At 35.1% G+C, this 21,934-nt stretch overlaps 2 protein-coding genes across 6 annotated transcripts in view; one reads left to right on the top strand and one right to left on the bottom strand.

Moving 5' to 3' along the window:
• Positions 1–389: 389 nt before the first annotated feature.
• On the top strand, positions 390–13,994 carry LOC123563581 (probable flavin-containing monoamine oxidase A). Of its 4 annotated transcripts, none has more exons than XM_045356449.2 (11): positions 390–459; positions 1,423–1,565; positions 1,998–2,085; positions 3,950–4,127; positions 4,854–4,968; positions 5,710–5,867; positions 8,158–8,335; positions 11,144–11,244; positions 11,782–11,961; positions 12,919–13,106; positions 13,454–13,994. In XM_045356449.2, the coding sequence occupies exons 2-11, from the start codon at positions 1,445–1,447 to the stop codon at positions 13,623–13,625; spliced, it is 1,479 nt and encodes a 492-aa protein (XP_045212384.2). In that variant the 5' UTR covers positions 390–459; positions 1,423–1,444; the 3' UTR covers positions 13,626–13,994. The 4 variants fall into 4 exon arrangements, with proteins under 4 accessions (XP_045212384.2, XP_045212383.2, XP_045212385.2 ...); XM_045356448.2 differs by having other exon boundaries at positions 405–466; XM_045356450.2 differs by having other exon boundaries at positions 412–551.
• Positions 13,995–21,934, bottom strand: part of LOC123563580 (mitochondrial Rho GTPase 1-like) — a 39,058-nt gene continuing 31,118 nt past the window's right edge. For both annotated transcript variants that reach the window (XM_045356445.2, XM_045356446.2), the window contains one exon: positions 13,995–20,656. In XM_045356445.2, coding sequence (XP_045212380.1) covers positions 20,536–20,656 — 121 coding nt within the window. In that variant the 3' untranslated portion in view covers positions 13,995–20,535. The remainder of the gene's footprint in view (positions 20,657–21,934) is intronic.

Genomic DNA, 21,934 nt, shown 5'->3' with positions numbered 1-21,934 from the left:
ATATGTCCATTAATATAGCAAATACACTTATTTTTTGTTTCAAGATACACAAATAAGGCACAATTTGTACACTTTATTGTCAAAACTTTCATATTACATTGATTTCGCTACAATTGGCTCACGCAAAGCTCTATAAAACCCAGTTACATTTGCTGTCAGTCCTGAAAATAATTTATTGTTTTATATAGTCCTGTATCTATAACAGGTTAGTCATATACTCACTGAGTACTGCCAATAATCTAGCATGCAAACTAACTTTATTTTCAGTGAAATAAAGCCCGTACAATATCATTTATAGCTCTTGCATCTAGGAGTTATTGCTGTTGTGCTTATACCTTTTTTTGCATATACTTCTATTCAGGGGAAGTTACTCCATTAAACCGTCTGTACCTTACAGGTGTATAATATTACCTTGACCTTTGGATGTAAACAGTGTGCACTGAGTGTCTAAAATTAATTGTAAATTGTAAGAACTCAGATTTAGGCTACTGCTCCATTATTTGTATTACACAATTATACCATTCCTCTATTATGGATATAACTTTAATTTAGTAAAGATTTGTGTAATTGATAAGAGATTTTAGTTAAATCAAAGTAACATAGTGGTTTAGTTACAGAATGCCTATGGGTTAAATAGCTATTCATTAATCTGTGTATTTGAAACAACTAATAAGTTTTACTTTTTTGCCCTAGAATTGATGTATTTTATTGTTGAGATCTAGGATTGGTTCAATTATAAAGAGGGTCTTGGAAATAAATAAATATAATAGTATATAAATGTAACATTGATACATTGTACTGTTATCGTACAACAAATACTGTTTGATAACACAATATTCACTTAACCCCAGGCTTAAAGCTACTTGCCCACAGTTAGGTGAAATTTTTCAACATGTTCATTTCCACCAAGTTTGGCATAGAATATATATAATATGAAAAGTGTGTGAAAATAAAAGTTAGATATTGGTAAAACAGCAAGAAGAATGTAAATTTTCTGCATTATTTTAAAAGCATATAATTGCAATGGTTTACTACCTTCTGCACAATATTTTTGGTTATTTATAACAATATCTTGCAAAAATCTAATATCTATAAGTTTGGTTTTGCTGTAACTCTGTGATTCCAGCAGGTATGCTAATTTTGATTCCATATCTGATGTTTTTATTTCGATGTAAACGAGATGTGAAACCAAAATTTGTAGTCCTGTATGGCGCCAAATAACCTATACTGTGTTGGTGCGCCGTAAAACCCAAATATATAAATAAATAAATTGTACCACTAGTCACTTTCAGAGTACTCACTTGTTACGGATTTTTGAAAGAAATCATTTTTTTTGCCTAAAATGTGTTAGTCCCTTTAAATAGCAGTCTATATTTCAGTTCTATACTTATTATAGTTACATTTTTTCTGTCTGTTTTGTAGATTGTTATAGAGGGTGAAGAAGATGGAGAGAACCAGGGAGTATGATATTGTTATTGTTGGGGCAGGTATATCTGGACTCAGTGCTGCTAGGTACCTCCTGTCCAAGGATTCAAACTTGAACATTGTTATACTAGAAGCTACAGGTATAATTGTTTACTATTGATTAAAAGAAAGGCTTTCAAACTTGATGTGAAAGAATATATTTTCATTTTATTGTATGGACTTAAGCGTTTGGGCTAAGTTAGTGATGTATTTGTGGCCTTTTAGACACACCTACCACTGTTCATTACTTATTGAAAATGAAAGAACAAGCATGCACATTGTTCAAATGTGATCTTTCATTTCCAGTATTTCATTTCTATAGTACAAGTTTTGATATTTTATAATGTAAAAATTTTAGATCTTTTCAAACATTCAAGTAATGTTGGCAGTTGCTCCACAGCACTCCCTTGCACAGTGAAGTGTTTTTGAGAGGCTTCTGTGAAAATAAAAGGAAGTGGATAGGAAGTAGATAGTAACAATTGTAACAATTTTTCTGCACTGTTTCTGAATATATTCACACCTTCCTTTTTCAGACAGGGTTGGTGGAAGGACCTTTACAGTCCCCTTGAAAACAGAAACTGGTACCGATAGCTGGGATCTTGGTGCACACTGGGTGGGCAGGTAAATACCAGGTTATCCTTCCTTTAGTAACTTAGGAAAGTCAATGTTACAGGGTAAAACATGATATTGTTCAAGTTCCAAAGTACCCTTGGTGTTATTCATAGAGACATGTAAATAACATACAAGAAATCCAAATAATTTAGACAGTAAAATGATAAATGTTGTATTGTCTATGCATTATTCACTGTTAAAATACAGAAACACATTTCTTGTTTTCATTCTACATTATAGCATTTGGCAACAGGCTTTTACCATTCACATATTATAGGAAAGAATTGCATAACAGAATTTTGAGTAGTATTGAACTTTTTATGCTCCGTGAAGTGGGAAGCATATAGTTGCCACTTTGTCTGTTTGTGTGTCTGTCTGTGTCGTAACTCTGTTGTATTTCTCAACATTTGAACATGACCCAATTTGTTTTCCTGTTAAACAAAGAAAACTGAAATGTGTATATTATTTTGCAACAATTCAATGTTTGTACATCACAGTTGTTATGTCATAGAGTAAAATGTCATAGCAGGACAGGTATTAAATCTCCCACTTGATAAATTGAACACCTCAATCTCCCACTTTGGAAAGCAAAAACTCCCACTTGGCATTCAGAAAAAGTTGGGATGTCTGGAACACTTGAAAAGAAACCCACATGACACAGGGAAATATTTGGTGGATTTCATCATCCTTGTGATATAATTCCTTGGCATCTGTACTCCAAACAATGTTTTCATTTAACAATTTTTACTTAGTGACAAATCATTGTTTGGGATATATTACTTCTTAATTCTTTTACTATGATAGCACCATTTCTTGTCTGGAATAATACTCAGCAACCGCTTGTTAGAATTCAGGCAAACTTCATAGGGAGCATATTATCTTCATGTTCTGGTTGGATGATTTTACACTTAGTTATTGCCCTTTGATTCAAAATTAGTAAATCATGAAGCCATCCTTGTCCGGAGTATTCCTCAGCAAACATTTAATCAGCAAAACTTCACAAGAATCTTTACTTACAAGAGGTGATGCATATACCTTGTGTGTTTTTTCTCAACAACTAATTGATGGGGTTCTAAGAAATTCTTTGGAACCTTCACTACTAAGACGAGGATGTGATGAATTCCCCTTTTGTGCAAACAATGCAATAATCATACCTTTGGGAACATCCATTGTTTTTACTGATATTTTCTTGTTTTAAACTAGTAATATAACAACCTAAAAAGTTTTGTAAATGGAATTATCAAAAAAAAAAAATAAAAATGCTGAGACCCAGTGTTGTGATCTTAAGTTGTGTATGACACCACATTGTTATGATGCCATATTTTATTATGTCTGACACTGTTGAATTATACTTTAGGAAGTTTGCTCATTTTTTTGGCAGAGGTTAATACATGTTTACCGTAGTTTTGAAATAGTTTGTATGTATACATGGCATAAAATGAGTGAGTGAGCGAGTTGGGTTTTACGGCGAATCGACACAAAATGGTCATATATCGCCGAGAAGAAGTTATATTGGGCATAAAATGAGTATGTCACATAGCATAAAATGGATTATGTATACATGGTATGAAATGGAATAGAGGTAGAATCTCTAGATAAAGTTCATAGTGGTCAATATGTACCAACCAAGTCATGGAATAATATGTAGGTTGTATTCCTAAATTATATATGCTATATTATATATCACATAAGGATACTGTCCGTTTGGGTGATTGAATCAAGTACATGTACTGCATTCAAAATACAGATAAACAAATACCTAAATGATTATCAGTTATATCTTAATAAAAGAAGATGCAAGATTCTTGTCAGTGACATAGTTTTGAAGGCAGAACTGTTATATCTAAAAACAGTACATGCAAATTTGTTTCAGGAGTCAGACGCACATTATGAAGCTTATAGAAGAGCTAGGTATAAAGACACATCAACAGTATCTCAATGGAAGAAAGTTTCTTCAGGTTGGGAAAGACAACACTGTGAAAAGCTACATGTCTGATATTCCAACACTCTCTCTCCTTGCATTGCTAGACCTTGATAGAGCAATGAAAAAGGTACCAAACATTAGCATACTGTTGACATCAAACAGCAAGATGTAAGATCATATTCCAGTTTTAATCCAAATGGTAAAGTAGTCAGCTTATACATTTGAGTCATCTGTTACCTGTATTATAATGCCTACCAAGTAACTCTTACCTGTATTATGTTACCAACCAGTCTCTTTTTACCTGTATTATGTTACCAACCAGTCAACTCATCTGTAACATGTTACCAACCAGTCAGTTTTTACTTGTATTATGTAACTAACCTGTCAACTCATCTGTATTATGTTACCAGCCAGTCAACTATTATCTGTATTATGTTACCAACCAGTCACTTTTTACCTGTGTCATGTCTCTCACCTGTATTATGTTACCAACCTGTAAACTTTTACCTGTGTAAGGTTACCAACCAGTCAACTTTTGCCTGTATTATGTTACCAATTGGAAGGAAACTTATAGATGCATGCAAGTATGAGAAGTTTGATTAATGTATTCTGTAATAGAGCTTTATTTTCATGAATCCTTTTCATTGTCTTTATTATCAGAAAGATCTCCTTGCTAGTAGATACTTTTTAATTTTAAAGTTGTTGGATGTAGTTTTTCTTTTAATGCTATTAACCTTATTGTAAAAGGAAATCACTGTACTGAAATGTTTTTATATGTTAAGCAATTTCCTCTGAAGGATATGTAATGCTCTGCAGTACTGTAATCTATTGAACATTAAATATTTTGTTTCAGATTGACAGTTTAGCTAAAGAGGTGGATCAGAAAGAACCATTTGCTTGTAAAAGAGGGAAAGAATTTGATGGCATGACAATGGAAACTTACATCAACCAAACAATGTGGATGGCTGGTATGATAAATTGTCATAAATAGTTCGAAACTGTATATGTAGTTTCATGTACATAACTTAGTTTTTATTGATAAACTTACATGAGCATGATTGTTAGAAGTGTGTTTTCTAGTTTTGTCTCACCATGTGTGGGGATATAAATTGGTTTTGTGTTGATTTTGTCTTGTCTGTCAGTCTGTCTGTCTCCTTGTTTGTCTCCAGAGTTTGTGCAGACTTCGCCTCTGAAACTACCGGTGGGCATTCAACCAAACACTATAGGAGATGCTCAGTACAATGACTAGTTTTGCATATCTTGGCAGTTCTGGGTTGAAATACATTTTGTTAAAGTTATTGCCACTTAAAGGTCCAATTTTTGCCCAATTTATGTCTTGATTAAAAGTCATTTCTATTTTTTTAGACAAGTTTGAATAGTATGATACTGCATCATAAAAGGGAGGTAATAAACTTTCCAAAATACAGAATTACTATTGTTTAACCATATCTGGATAATTACATTGTGAAACATAACATCAGTATAAATTTAATGATAAGAAAACAATTAACTACAGGATGTATGAAGGAAACTGACATCTTTATTTAATTAATCTAGTATAAAATCTGTTATTAAATTTTTGATATAAGGCTAGTTTTTCATGTGTGAGCTTTTCCCTATTGAATGAAATCAGAAGCTGAAGAATTATTAAAAATGCCATATTAAACCATGTTAATTCCCTAGTATTGATAACAGTGTTTCATTCCTAGATTCAAAAGAACTAATGGAAGTTGCCATACGTGGAGTTATTGGGGCTGAATTGTCTGAAATATCATTTCTTTATTTTCTGACATATGTGTCGTCTGCCGGAGGGTTAAAGAATCTAGTCGAGGCCACACCATATACAGCACAGGAATATACATTACAGGTACATGATTATTTTAGTTGGTTCCTAACCTGTGTGTTGATAGATACCCAAGGTGTTAGAGAAACCAATTGAATTCACTCTTTTCTCCACTGCTGTTTTGTGGTGAAGTTGTTTTTTACTTGTAGAGAATCTATTGGAAAATTTCTGTGTATCATAGTTGTTGTGATATTAATTGTTCATTTTCTTGGTATAAATTTGTGTTTAGTACGACTGTACGAAGTATATGGAGAGCTATCCTACCTACCCTGGCATAGGCGTCCGCGTCTTTCTGCATCCCCCACCTTAGTTAATGTTTTTTTATACTTTCTCTTTTTGCTCCATACCTCTGTAATTACTAGATGGATTTGCTTTAAACTTAAAATAGTTCTTTCTCCTCATCATCCACATCATATAGCACAAAAGCCATAACTCTCAAACCAATATTTTATGAATTATTTCCCCTTTTTACTTAGAATTTCAGGTTAAAGTTTTGATGCACTTTCACTCTATCCAGTTATTCCTAAATGGATTTGATTCAGACTGTAAGTAATTGTTCCACATCATCTCCCACATCATATGACACAAGGTCCATAACTCTGGTACCAATATTTAATGAATTATTCCCCCTTTTTACTTAGAATTTCAGGTTAAAGTTTTGATGCACTTTCACTCTACCTAAGTTATTACTAAATGGATTTGATTCAAACTTAAAATAGTTGTTCCACCTTATCACCCATATCATATGACACAAGGTGCCTAATTCTGGCACCAATTTTCATGAATTATGTCCCCTTTTACTTAGAATTTCAGGTTAAAGTTTTAATGCACTTTCACTCTACCTCAGTTTTTACTAAATGAATTTGATTCATACTTAAAATAGTTGTTCCACCTTATCACCCATATCATATGGCACAAGGTGCCTAACTCTGGCACCAATTTTCATGAATTATGTCCCTTTTTACTTAGAATTTAAGGTTAATTTATCTATCTATCTTCCGTTAATGTCAAACCCCTCATGGGGACGTAGACATTTAGACAATTTTGATGCATTTTCACTTTATCTCAGTTATTAGAAAATGGATTTGATTCAAACTTTAAGTAGTTATTCCACATCATCACCCACATCATATAATACAAGATGCATAACTTGCATCAATATTTTTATGAATTATGTCCCCTTTTTGCTTAGAATTGTACTTACATAGTGTTTTGATACACTTTATCTTTACCTCTCTTATTACTAAATATTTTTGACACAGACTCAAGCTATTGTGCAATATCTTCATCCACCATTGGTGTCATTAAACACGCCAGTGACAGCTCCAGTTTCCTCAGATGTACCCCGTTTTACTATCCATCATCGAAATAGTTGAGCGCACTGTCTCCAGACACAGGTCAGACCTGTGACAGCTCTTGTTTCTCTTTCTATGAGAGGCGGTAGGTTGTTTTTCTCACTGCCAGTCAAATAGGGGTCCAGTCAATAACTAGAGAATGTTTTGGTCTACATCATAGAATAAGTAATTGACCTCTTTTGTTAAGGGGAGTCAGTAGGTCATGGTGACCTTGAGTTTGAAAATGGTCTTCAGTCAATAACAGGAGAGAGAGGTCTAGTACAGCCAGACTACTTGTACAGGTTATTTGACATTTTGATGAACATCAGTGTTTACATGTGGAAATAGATACCTCTAACATAATGGAGTGGTTAAAGTCTAAACTTCATACCATGATTCACTATTGTCAGTAGACAACCCTATTATTTTGGGGGTCATGAGGTCAAAGGTCACTGTGACAATTGTTTTTAGTAAAGTATGCTTTGGCCAGGGATTGTCAAATTTAAAAGACAATTGTCCGTATTCAGTAACCCCTTGTTTTGGATGTCAGAGGGTCAAAGTTCAAGGTCACAGTGACCTTGTGACTAAAAATGGTTTCTTAATGAAAACAGGAGAAGGTCTAGATGATCAAACTTGATAGCATTATTGTCTGTAGTCAGTAGATGACCCATGTTGTTTTAAAGTCTGAAGTAAAGATCCTTGACCACGGGACTTAAAATAGTGTAGAACAGAGAACACTTGTGTCTGTGGCCATCAAACTTCATAGCAAAATTATATATGGTCAATAGATTATCTGTTACTGTATCGTTTGTGGGATCATTATGTCAAAGGTCAAGGTCATAGCATACTGGAGTCTGAAAGACAGACACACAGTTAGCTCTGACTGGCTATTATGGGGCAAGGTGGCCTTTGATTTTTATAGACAACTCTTGCCACATTTACTCATTAAGTTACAGTAAGAAAGGTTTTATATTTTTAAGGGAGGATGTCAGCAAATATCCCTGCGGATGGCAGAGGAACTTGGAGATGTTAGAATTATATTTAGGGAACCAGTGACTTCCATTACACAAAGCCATGATTCCGTTGCAGTGACATCAGAGTCTGGGAATATATACAAGTGTAAAAAAATAATCCTGGCAATACCACCTGCTCATATAGGTTTGATATTTCATGGTATTTTTTATTTAAGATTTAAAATTTTTTCTAACTTTTGATGGTGTGCAGTTTGTTATTTGTTTTGTGTTGATAACAGAGTCAGATTTGGTACACCTGTAGCCAGATAGCTGATGAAATTATTGTTTTGAAGGTAAGTTTAAGGAACCTCAATTGTGGGAGAGGTTTTGTGCTTATCAAAGACAAGAGTAGCAACTGATTCTGTTGTGTGTAAGTTTCGCATTTGACCTCAAAATCATCATTTTGGTCTCAATAGTATTTGGTGTGCAGTTGGTAAGTTGCAGATAGCTGAAAACTACCAGTTAATCTAGAGGACAGTAGTTGAGTCAGTGTGTCATTTTTAGCTCACCTGTCACAAAGTGACAAGGTGAGCTTTTGTGATCGCGCGGTGTCCGTCGTCCGTCCGTGCGTCTGTAAACTTTTGCTTGTGACCACTGTAGAGGTCACATTTTTCATGGGATCTTTATGAAAGTTGGTCAGAATGTTCATCTTGATGATATCTAGGTCAAGTTCCAAACTGGGTCACGTGCCATCAAAAACTAGGTCAGTAGGTCTAAAAATAGAAAAACCTTGTGACCTCTCTAGAGGCCATATATTTCACAAGATCTTCATGAAAATTGGTCAGAATGTTCACCTTGATGATATCTAGGTCAAGTTCGAAACTGGGTCACATGGGGTCAAAAACTAGGTCAGTAGGTCTAAAAATAGAAAAACCTTGTGACCTCTCTAGAGGCCATATTTTTCATGAAATCTTCATGAATATTGGTCAGAATGTTTATCTTGATGATATCTAGGTCAAGTTCGAAACTGGGTCACGTAGGGTCAAAAACTAGGTCATTAGGTCTAAAAATAGAAAAACCTTGTGACCTCTCTAGAGGCCATATTTCTCAATGCATCTTCATGAAAATTGGTCAGAATGTTCAGCTTGATGATATCTAGGTCAAGTTCGAAACTGGGTCACGTGGGGTTAAAAACTAGGTCAGTAGGTGTAAAAATAGAAAAACCTTGTGACCTCTCTAGAGGCCATATATTTCACTAGATCTTCATGAAAATTGGTCAGAATGTTCACCTTGATGATATCTAGGTCAAGTTCGAAACTGGGTCACATGGGGTCAAAAACTAGGTCAGTAGGTCTAAAAATAGAAAAACCTTGTGACCTCTCTAGAGGCCATATTTTTCATGAAATCTTCATGAATATTGGTCAGAATGTTTATCTTGATGATATCTAGGTCAAGTTCGAAACTGGGTCACGTAGTGTCAAAAACTAGGTCATTAGGTCTAAAAATAGAAAAACCTTGTGACCTCTCTAGAGGCCATATTTCTCAATGCATCTTCATGAAAATTGGTCAGAATGTTCAGCTTGATGATATCTAGGTCAAGTTCGAAACTGGGTCACGTGGGGTTAAAAACTAGGTCAGTAGATCTAAAAATAGAAAAACCTTGTGACCTCTCTAGAGGCCATATTTTTCATGAGATCTTCATGAATATTGGTGAGAATGTTCACCTTGATGATATCTAGGTCAAGTTCGAAACTGGGTCATGTGGGGTCAAAAACTAGGTCAGTAGATCTAAAAATAGAAAAACCTTGTGACCTCTCTAGTGGCCATATTTCTCAATGGATCTTCATGAAAATTGGTGAGAATGTTCAGCTTGATGATATCTAGATCAAGTTCGAAACTGGGTCATGTGCGGTCAAAAACTAGGTCAGTAGGTCTAAAAATAGGAAAACCTTGTGACCTCTCTAGAGGCGATATTTTTCAATGGATCTTCATGAAAATTGGTCAGAATGTTTACCTTGAAGATATCTAGGTCAAGTTCGAAACTGGGTCACGTGGGGTTAAAAACTAGGTCAGTAGATCTAAAAATAGAAAAACCTTGTGACCTCTCTAGAGGCCATATTTTTCATGAGATCTTCATGAATATTGGTCAGAATGTTCATCTTGATGATATCTAAGTCAGATTCAAAACTGGGTCACGTGGGGTCAAAAACTAGGTCAGTAGGTCTAAAAATAGAAAAACCTTGTGACCTCTCTAGAGGCCATATTTCTCAATGGATCTTCATGAAAATTGGTGAGAATGTTCAGCTTGATGATATCTAGGTCAAGTTCGTAACTGGGTCATGTGTGGTCAAAAACTAGGTCAGTAGGTCGAAAAATAGAAAAACCTTGTGACCTCTCTAGAGGCCATATTTTTCACGAGATCTTCATGAAAATTGGTGAGAATGTTCACCTTGATGATATCTAGGTCAAGTTTAAAAGTGGGTCAAGTGCCTTCAAAAACTAGGTCATTAGGTCAAATAATAGAAAAACCTTGTGACCTCTCTAGAGGCCATGTTTTTCAATGGATCTTCATGAAAATTGGTCAGAATTTTTTATCTTGATGATATCTAGGTCACATGTGCTCAAAAACTAGGTCACTATGTCAAATAATGATGTCATACTCAGTTGAACACTGGGTCATGTGGAGATAGGTGAGCGATTCAGGACCATCATGGTCCTCTTGTTATTTTACCTAAGATAGTGTGACTGAAAGTGGTAAGTCTGAGGTCATTCATCATTCACCTTCGTTAAATATGAGGAGATTGCAAGTTAAGTGTCCGGGAACAAAAAGGTACGCCTTTACTTGTAAAGAATAATGGAATACCTTTTAAAATAGTCATTGAACCCAGCAAGTCGCAAAGGAACAAATTGAAAGTATAATAATCATTCAAAAAGTTTAAATCATTTAGTTAAACATTTGGATTGTGTAGATTTAGGCACTGTTGTGATCATGTAATTATATTTTAATTTCTAGCAAAGATAAAATTCGATCCCCGTCTACCTGCAGTAAAGAGAGAACTTCATAAAAGGATGCCTCTTGCTAATTACGGAAAAGTTGTAATCACTTATAAAGAGGTAATAGAAATTACTTGTCAGTATCTCTGATTAGTAAGCAGGTAGATGAGCAAACTTTGTTCACATCTCCTTTTTTGCTTAGCTTAATGCAAATGTTATTTTTCATATGACAGACAACAAGATTTGAAAGGAGCTAGAAATGCATCTATATTCATTAGGACCAGTTTGATATGGCAACTTTAAATATTTTAACCTTCTTCCTGCTGGTTGCAAGTGACCAGTGCAGACCAAGTTCAGCCAGCAGAGATCGCAATTCAGTCTGTACATTTTCAGTGAACACCCCTTCTAATGACCAAATGATACCGCCCAAATTGAATAATAGACTAGTCCATTTTAGAAATTTAGCAGGGTAAAGGTTAAATAACCTATAACATGCTGTATTCTATATCCGAATTCCTGGATATAGTTGGTAATTTCTGTTGTATTTCCTTCTTTTTTTTTTGGCAGGGAATGGGGCAGGGGGATGATGGTAAAGAGCCTGCATTACATTAAGTTATCTTTAGCATACCTAGTTATACCAAGTGTACTTGACTTTAGGCATTCTGGAGGAAGAATGGGTGTTCAGGAGAAGTTGTAACAAATGGAGGACCAAGTTTTGACCCTGACTGCAGCTGTGGCCCTTTATGTCTAGTGTTTGACGATACATCAGCCAATGGGAATCCTGGTTTAGTAGCTTTTGTTGCTGGAGCCCAGCTTGTTGAGTGGAGACAGCTAGAGGTTTGAATACAATGTTGCAAGTCTTCTTTGTTAGGAACCATGTTTCTGACAGAAAACTATACATATGAAAAAAAAATCATAGTCTGTTACATGTACTTATGTATTTCACTTAAAATGACCTCTATAAAGTATTTCATATTGTTGCTGGTTCATAACATGTTAAGAGAAAGCATTATCAACATTCAAGCTGTAACCGCCTCGGTAGCCTAGTTGTAGAGCGTCCGCTTCGCGTGCGGGAGGTCGTGGGTTCGATCCCCGGCCGCGTCATACCAAAGACGTTAAAAAATGGTACTAGTAGCTTCCTCGCTTGGCACTCAGCATTAAGAGGATAGTGCTAGGACTGGTCAGCCCGGTGTCAGTATAATGTAACTGGGTGGGGTTTTCATGTCACGTGTCGACGGCGTGATATTCTAGTGAGGCAGCACAATAAAGTTGGGCATTGTGCTCACTGCTACAAGTAGACACTGTCGTTTATACGACTGAAAAATTGTTGAAAAAGACGTTAAACCCAAACACACACACAACATTCAAGCTAGTTTTCAGTAGATTTGGCTGTCTGACAGGTCAGTTTATCAACTATTCTAGTGAATTAGGAAATGATGTAGCAAGTTTTATTGTGGAATTCTAGCACAGTTTAAAGTTACCATGTGGTTCTGGGACGACCTGTATGAAAAGAATTGGAACCACTGCCTTACCCTTGCATGATTGTAAGAGGCGACTAATAGGGTCTTAACACTTGGTTTTGCACTAATTCTGTGATTCCAGCGGGTATGCAAATTTTGATTCCATATCTCATGTTTTTATTTCGATGTAAATGAGATGTGGAACCAAAATTTGTAATCTTGCTTGGCGCCATATAACCTACATGTATACAGTGTTGGTGCGCCGTAAAACGCAAATACATAAACAAAATTTTAATTTAATCTTGAAATATTACCAAGCATGTTTATGTTTCAGGATGAAGCCAGAAAAACATCAGTATTGAAATGTCTGGCTCAGTTTTTTGGGGACCAAGTTGAGGAGTACATCGACTATGCAGAGAAAGACTGGGAGTCCGAGCCCTACATTGCTGGTGCCCCAGTCTGTGTGGCTGGGCCAGGTGCTATGAGGTATTATGCTGGAGGATTGAGGGACCCATTCAGGTGGTAAATATGCTTGAATGATTCATTGAACAGTGCATTATTTTTCTCTTGATGTATTTTAGTAGCTTAATCAGATAATGTAACATTCAAGGAATGTTTAATTTCTTTTAACTTTCATTTCCAATGTCCTATATAATTTAATTATATAGGTCCAGGATGTTTGTAATTTACCTATTACTAATTTCTGTGATTAAGGTAGCGTACACACTTGTTCCTTGTGACTGTGGGTTCAAAGCTTTAATGTGACCAAACGATCACCAACAAATGGATTAAAGATGCTGTTCATCAAAAATCAAAGTCAATGTCTAACAAACAATTACAGTATTTTTGAAAGATTGTTTTTACTTCAGTATTCATTTTGCTGGTACCGAGACAGCCACAGTATGGACAGGTTATATGAGTGGAGCTGTACAAGCCGGGTACCGAGCTGCAATAGAAATTCTCCTTGACCTTCGACCTCAGACAGTATCGGGTCAGGACCTAGAAGACAACAACAAACCATTCAAACATCCAAACACATGAACAATGCCCAGAATGATTTAAGGCAGTGAAATTAACTGTGATGTGATATACACATTTGATCAGATAATAATATGGAAATTACATATATAAAGGTTGTAACAAGATCATACAGGAGACTTTTTTTTAGGTCTCCTGCATTTGATATTTTTCACAATTTGTAATAACAAAAGGTACATTTGAAGTCTACATGGGAACCTCCTCTGAGAAATTATATAATCCAATCACCTGTGTTGTGTGGAATTACATCATCTATCCACCTGTAGTTGTTCTGAGGTTCTGGCAAATGGACAAAACTCTAGGCTTCGAATCCTGCCAGGTCAATGTGTTACAGCATATGTATTTTGATTACAATAAATAATATACACAAAATATCAGCTTTTATTTATTATTTGCATGTCACAAAGTACACTTCATTAATACATGCGTATGTAACTGGTATAAAACAAATGCTCCTCTATCTATTGCATCTGAACAGTACATGTATTGATAATTACATTTTCAACCCTGTATTCATACATGTATAGTATCATCTGTTTTGACTCTCATGCACTGTGTTTGCAGAACTCACAATAACAAAACTACTCAACCATTCTCTACTTCTAATATCTAAGAAGAGCTGTCTGAGGACAGCAATGCTCTACTATTCAACAGCCTTGTCAAGTGACTGAATATTAAAGTCCAAAAAGGGGTATAATTTTGTAAAACTGCAACACAGGGTTAAGGAACCTAAACAATCCATATTAGCTCATGACAATGGACATTTTTGTGAAGTTTCAATTCATTCCCATAAGTGGGTACTGAGATACGAGCTAACATACAACACTTCAACCAAAATTTCTAAGTTGAAAAAGGGACATAATTTTGTAAAAGTGCAAAATAGAGTTATGGAACCTGTGCAGTGCATGTCAGATCATCACAGTGAATAAGTGTATGAAGTTTCAATCCATTCCCAATAGTGGGTACAGAGATACCAGCTTACATACAAAAACTTAACCAAAAACTGCCAAGTCGAAAAAGGGGCATAATTTTGTAAAAATGCAAAGTAGAGTTATGGAACCTGTGCAGTGCATGTCAGATCATCACAGTGAATAAGTGTATGAAGTTTCAATCCATTCCCAATTTTGGGTACAGAGATACCAGCTTACATACAAAAACTAAACCAAAAACTGCCAAGTCGAAAAAGGGGCATAATTTTGTAAAAATGCAAAGTAGAGTTATGGAACCTGTGCAGTGCATGTCAGATCATCACAGTGAACAAGTTTATGAAGTTTCAATCCATTCCCATGAGTAGATACTGAGATACCAGCTTAAATATGAAATCATAATCAAAAATTTCTAAGTTGAAAAAGGACCATAATTTTGTAAAAAAGCAAAGTAGAGTTATGGAACCTGTGCAATGTAAGTCAGTTTATCACAGTGAATAAGTGTATGAAGTTTCAATCCATTCCCACAAGTGGTTACTGAGATACCAGCTTACATACAAAAACTTAAACAAATCGGGACGCTGACTCATTGGCGAGTCCAATAGCTCTACCTATTCTTTGAATAGTCGAGCAAAAAACAGTAACCTTTCTTTAATCTTTACATATTTATCTTTTCATCTTTACCTTTTTCATCATGTCCAATTTGATTTTTATAAATAAGTGCTTCTTCAATCATCAGTGAGTGGTTTTGTATTTGCCTGAAGAAGAACTTGAAGACAATGATAAGAACAACCCAACCTTTTCTCTATTTTCTCTTTACAAAATAAAAACATTATTAACCTTTAGCATGCTAGGTAAATTGTTGTCTGCTGGAAATGTCGTCTGCTAAAATTGTAAAGTTCATTCAATTTGCTCCAAAAATGGAAGAAATATTGTCAGAGTAGCAAACAGCTTGGAACCTGATCAGACGCCGATTTAATCGGCGTCTGATCTGGTTCCAAGCTGTTTGCAAAGGCTGTTAAATTCGCCTGCAGCAGGCTAAGGGTTAAGTAAGGTATCATGTGTAGTTGTGTAATGTAATTATCATATCTTGGAAAAAGCAAAACTCTAACGCAGATAACACAGCATAACTTAATTGTTTCTGAAAACATCAAAGTGCCAAACCTCTTTGAATCAGTACATGTATATTGTGTTTTGCAGAGGTACTCTCAAGTGGATATGAAAACCTTGACAGGAAAAATATTTGTAATGGCTTCAGTATTCCAAAAGCAGAGAAAGCCTGCATAAAAATACACAAGTTAATAGCACAGAACATTTACATAGAACAATTTCAAATGCCCACTGATGTGCCTTAAAAAAAGGGGTGTTTCTAATGACATGAATCAAGTGAAGAAAATATCTCCAACCAAGAGGAGCAAATAAAGTTATCAATATTTCAAGGAATAAGCAATTTTAGTAATCCTGCAGTTGAAATACTGAATTGTTTTATAATATTTCAAAACAAATCAGAATCAAAAAATGACTAAAAATACTGTTTATAGATTATGTTGTTACATATGCATTTAAATTGCTGCACATTATCATGTAAAACTTCATTTCTAACACAACAATTTTAACAACAGAACAAAGATCATTCTAGATTAAATGGAGGAAATATATAGCACCTCAATGGACAAGAATGCTAGAACACTAACATAAACACATAATCTTAAAATCAGCTTTCAGTGCAAGTAAATAATACATTTAATATAAAAGATATATTTAATAGTATTGCACATAAAAAAGCATACAAGCCTTGTTTTTTTATTTTAATTTTAAATACAGCTAGAAATCAATCCACTGACTTAACTATATATTGTCAGAAGCTGTGCCTTTCACATCATAAAAGTACAAAGGTTGAATCCCTTATAATCATTAAGATGTTTGTGTAACATTCATTTCTCAACAGGATAATCAGTAAAAGTATGTAAAGTATATTATGTGAAAGCAGTCAGTTTGCCTTGCTTGTTTCCGGACCCCAAGCCAGAAATGACTGGTTCTCCCCTGATGTTAGAGGTGGAAGACAAATGACTTTAGACCCGCTGTCTCCTGTAAAGTCAAGGGGGAAATTTGCCTCACAGGATATTATCTGTTGACAATGACAACAAAATAAATGAACAAAAATGAACTATTAACAAGAGGACCATGATGGTCCTGAATCGCTCACCTGTCCCCACATGACCCAGTTTTGAACTGAGTATGACGTCATTTTTTCTATTAGTTGACATAGTGACCTAGTTTTTGAGCTCATGTGACCCAGTTTTGAACCTGACCTAGATATCATCAAGATAAGAATTCTGACCAATTTTCATGAAGATCCATTGAAAAATATGGCCTCTAGAGAGGTCACAAGGTTTTTTATTATTTGACCTACTGACCTAGTTATTGCAGGCACATGACCCAGTTTCGAATTTGACCTAGATATCATTAAGGTGAACAATCTGACCAATTTTCATGAAGATCCATTCAAAAGTATGGCCTCTAGAGAGGTCACAAGGTTTTTCTATTTTTAGATCTACTGACCTAGTTTTTGACCACAGTTGACTCAGTTTCAAACCTGACCTAGATATCATCAAGATGAACATTCTGACTAATTTTCATGAAGATCCATTCAAAATTATGGCCTCTAGAGAGGTCACAAGGTTTTTTTATTTTAAGACCTACTGACCTAGTTTTTGACCGCAGATGACCCAGTTTCGAATTTGATCTAGATATCATCAAGATGAACATTCAGACCAACTCTCATCCAGATCCCATGAAAAATATGGCCTCTATAGAGGTCACAAGGTTTTTCTATTATTTGACCTACTGACCTAGTTATTGACGGTATGTGACCCAGTTTCAAACTTGACCTAGATATCATCAAGGTGAACATTCTGACCAATTTTCAGGAAGATCCATTCACAAGTATGGCTTCTAGAGAGGTCACAAGGTTTTTCTATTTTTAGACCTACTGACCTAGTTTTTGACCGCAGTTGACTCAGTTTCGCACTTGACCTAGATATCATCAAGATGAACATTCAGACCAACTTTCATACAGATCCCATGAAAAATATGGCCTCCAGAGAGGTCACAATGTTTTTTTATTATTTGATCTACTGACCTAGTTTTTGATGGCACATGACCCAGTTTCGAACCTGACCTAGATATAATCAAGGTGAACATACTGACCAACTTTCATGAAGATCCATTGAAAAGTATGGCCTCTAGATAGGTCACAAGGTTTTTCTATTTTTAGACCTACTGACCTAGTTTTGGACTGCACGTGACTCAGTTTCGAACTTGACCTAGATATCATCAAGATGAACATTCACACCAACTTTCATACAGATCCCATGAAAAATATGGCCTCTAGAGAGGTCACAACGTTCTTTTATTATTTGACCTGCTGACCTAGTTTTTGAAGGCACATGAACCAGTTTCGAACTTGACCTAGATATCATCAAGGTGAACATACTGACCAACTTTCATGAAGATCCATTGAAAAGTATGGCCTGACTAGAGAGGTCACAAGGTTTATCTATTTTTAGACCTACTGACCTAGTTTTGGACCGCACGTGACCCAGTTTTGAACTTGACCTAGATATCATCAAGATGAACATTCAGACCAACTTTCATAAAGATCCCATGAAAAATGTGACCTCTTGAGTGGTCACAAGCAAAAGTTTACAGACGGACGATGTGCGATCACAAAAGCTCACCTTGTCACAAAGTGACATTAGAGCTAAAAATGCACAATAATGGTGTTAAATAATACACCTAATAAACTGTAGACTAAACAATAACAATTCATGACATGAATAAATCTCTCTTTTTTTCTGCACTTCAAAAATTAGGACTGGGATGATTACTCTGTTAATCGGATCTGATTCGATTACTAGGTGAAACCAATTTCAATTTTGCAAAACCGGTAATCGCTCTTAAACAATAAACAACACGAGTCGTACATCTTTATACATTTCTTTGACCAGCACTTAGATCCTCAGTGTTTGTTTTTTTCGCTAAAACATATCAACATAATCAATAGTCTCTGATTTACCTGTCGTTATATATTGAAAATAAAATAGATCTACACCAAAATATTAGATATTAATTGTCACACTGCTTGCAAACGATGAAGTCAGTAAGTTTCTAATAAAGTCAGCAGCTGCTGGAAGTACTTTGATACGGTGGTCAGGAAAGAAAACAGCAATTTAAATATGGCGGCCAACTAACCGCTTTGATTCGATTTCAAACAAAAGATTAACCAGTTTCAAAATATTGAAATCGTCCCAGCCCTACTGAAAATAATTCAGGGTGCATAGTTTCTATTTTACATTTATGTACTGGTTTGTGACCTTTAGCATGAAACCGGACATTACCGACATGATCAGATTAATAATTTGTGTAGATGAGGTATTCTGACATTCAATATTAAAATAAGCTTCCCAGTCATTCTTTTCACTAGAAAAACTGCCATGTCATCTAAAGGACCCTCTCCTAAACTATATACAGAAACTTGTCAAAACAGCAACCCATTATCACTAAGCAGTGTTGTCGCCACTTTGGCACCTTCCTTTTTGCTGTTCATACAAAATGAATGTCATAATTTTCAAAGGAAAAGAAAAAGGCTAATGTAAATACAATTACTTCAGCAATATTGGTCATAGTGCAAGACCTTGTGTTGTAATAATATATGATTTTCTAAACATTCAACTTGACCAAGAATAACTTAGCATTTTGATAGTGTGAACAAACTAAGACCACAACTAAATGCCAAACCATGACAACATACAAGGATTAAGGTACTAAGGGTACACACAATCAGAGGTCATATAACCCCAATCCTGTTGATATGTAAGCTGCCTGACACTATAGTCCTAGTTAAAATATGAAATGGGGAGCAACTTCATTTCACATCACACTTCTTTTACCTATCTAAAACAAGCAGTGCGTGTGAAGTTATATACCAATGCCGTTAATAATCAGTGCAACTCAATCAAATCTGTAACTATATAATGATGTAGTTTTTAGGTTTATTGGCGAAGTTTACCAATTTTTTACTGTGGTATGAAACACCTAACAGGATGCTGTCATGATTCTATTGTGGGTGTATGAAATGGGCATTTTTGGTGGCTGAAACAAAGTTCTTTACTACAAAGAGCTTTTAAAAAATAGCATTTTCTTAAAGAAATAAATATAAGAGCACTAACAAGCAAGAATGAAATGAAATAAACATTTGCAAAAGGTTTGGTCCAGTAAAATACAGAACACAACTGCAGACACCTAGAAACAAAGATTTTTCAACATTTCGAGAAATTAAGAATTTAATCTCTCAAGACAACCAGTATGTAATGAGAGTCCACAATAAATAAGTACCGTCTTTGACACGAAATCAGTGTTACGACCCGTTTTATATACACTTTCTTCATGTCAAATTATTCTAGACTGCTTACAACTGAGAACAGCTTTTAATATTTTCTCCACAATAATATAAATACCATGTGCAGAAAGTGAACTAGGCTTCTAGAAGTTGATAAAACCATACAAAACTCTTCACAAATCTAAATAAAAGCAATTGCTGCATATTGTTATTTCATTGGGGTAGAAAATATGAAAGAAGCAATAAATATAGTGTTTAATTTGTACCTCACTATTCCATTGACAATTTGTACTTTCCAAAATGAAATGTTTTCCTACAGTTCACGATATATTATTGGGTAAAAATCCAGCAAAATCTGGTATCAGTGTATGTATAACATTATCTCCTTAAAAAACACTAGTTGAAACCCTGAACACACGTTTTAGCCCAGCAGGTTTATCCTTTTTTTTCACACAGCCTAGCCTGTTTATTATAACACTGGTATGTTTCCATAACACTGATACTTAAAGCACACTCCATCCTATGAGAACATCTGTTGCATTTCTGGTTTTTCTTCCTCCAAATGAAAACTGTTAAGGGGGAACAACTATTGATTGTAATTTTTAACTAATTTGTACACTATAAATCCAACTCCAGTCACAGTCACAACTCCTAAACCGATTTTCAGTAATCGTTTATCATTTGCCAACACAATGTCTTTCAAGTCACTGAAAGTAAAGAAAACAGTAATATCAAATTTAGAAAGAGTTCAAAAAGGGAGACGACTACAGTACAGATCAAATTACTTCATACTTAAACACAGAAAATTAAAACAATGTAAATATGAAGACACATTAATCAAGATAAGAACAAGATAGGAACAATGTAAAGCTTTGTGGAAATTCCCTCTAAGTTAGTTCATGCAGAAAAAGATTGCAAACTACATTTTGCATATACATGTATATATATATATATCAGGTTAGTAAATGTTCCAGCATTTTAGGATTACATGCATAATGCATGATCATTGAAGTTCCACTTTGCAACTTGGATATGATAAGAGGTGAATGTGATGAGAATGCTTGATTTTTATGTTTTATGACAAGAAGTATAAATACTGTGAAAACAATAGTATATCTGGATGCTAATTTTGGTGAAGTATACAGCTATGTAGACCACAATGTAATAAACACATAAAAATTGGTAATTTCATCTCTAAAATTTAGTAATTTGGTAGCTGCTTGAGCAGCTACTTTTCAACTGACTGAATACAGTAAGTTATTTGAAGAAACGCTGCTGTTTGTAAAACATGTGCACTATTGATGGCCTGTTAGAGGTAAATGGGTATGTAATTTTGTATGCTATGACACTGACCCTTTTATCAAACAACAGTACTCATCTACTGAACTCCAGAACTATAGGGGTCACATACTGGCAAAAGGCAACCATTCTGTGACAAATGATGGTCATAGGCTTAAGCTTTCTCCAGTAATTGACCAGAAGCCATTTTCAATGCGACCCTTGAAATTCTGTCTCCAAATCAATAGGTGTCATTTCATAACCACAGGCAATCATTCTATAAAATATGAAAGCTTAAAAGTGCCCCAGATACTGATCAGAAACTGTTCCCATTTTCATGCTCATGGTGACCTTGACCTTTGATGTACTGACCCCCACCTCACCCTAGAAAAAAACAAAAACATAAGGGGTCATATGTTGATCACAGTCCATAATTCTATTAAGTTAAAAAGCATAACACACAAGTGATCTTTACTTGCTTAGCAGAAACAAGTTTTCGTTCTTGATTTCAAATTGACCCTACCCGTTAACCCATATTTATAGAAAAAAAGGCCATTTCTGACCCCAGGCAGTCGTCCTATGAGGTTTGACAGCCATAGGCCAAAGAATTCTTTAAGTTATTGAGCAAAAGCTGTTTTCAGTCTCAAAGTCACTGTAGCCTTGACCTTTGATCTACTGACCCCTAAAACATTAGGGGTCACCTACAG

Source organism: Mercenaria mercenaria, chromosome 2, assembly GCF_021730395.1.
Source record: "Mercenaria mercenaria strain notata chromosome 2, MADL_Memer_1, whole genome shotgun sequence".
NCBI classification, from domain to species: Eukaryota; Metazoa; Mollusca; class Bivalvia; order Venerida; family Veneridae; genus Mercenaria; species Mercenaria mercenaria.
Note: the sequence above shows the minus strand (reverse complement) of the source record. Positions and strands in the feature narration are given on the sequence as shown.

Excerpts from the sequence above, each read along its gene's own strand:
- LOC123563581 (XM_045356449.2), top strand. The coding sequence starts at position 1,445 with ATGGAGAGAACCAGGGAGTATGATATTGTTATTGTTGGGGCAGGTATA. Across the intron at positions 1,566-1,997 it reads TGTTATACTAGAAGCTACAG|ACAGGGTTGGTGGAAGGACC; the intron begins GTATAATTGTTT and ends TTCCTTTTTCAG. Across the intron at positions 4,969-5,709 it reads CCAAACAATGTGGATGGCTG|ATTCAAAAGAACTAATGGAA; the intron begins GTATGATAAATT and ends TTTCATTCCTAG.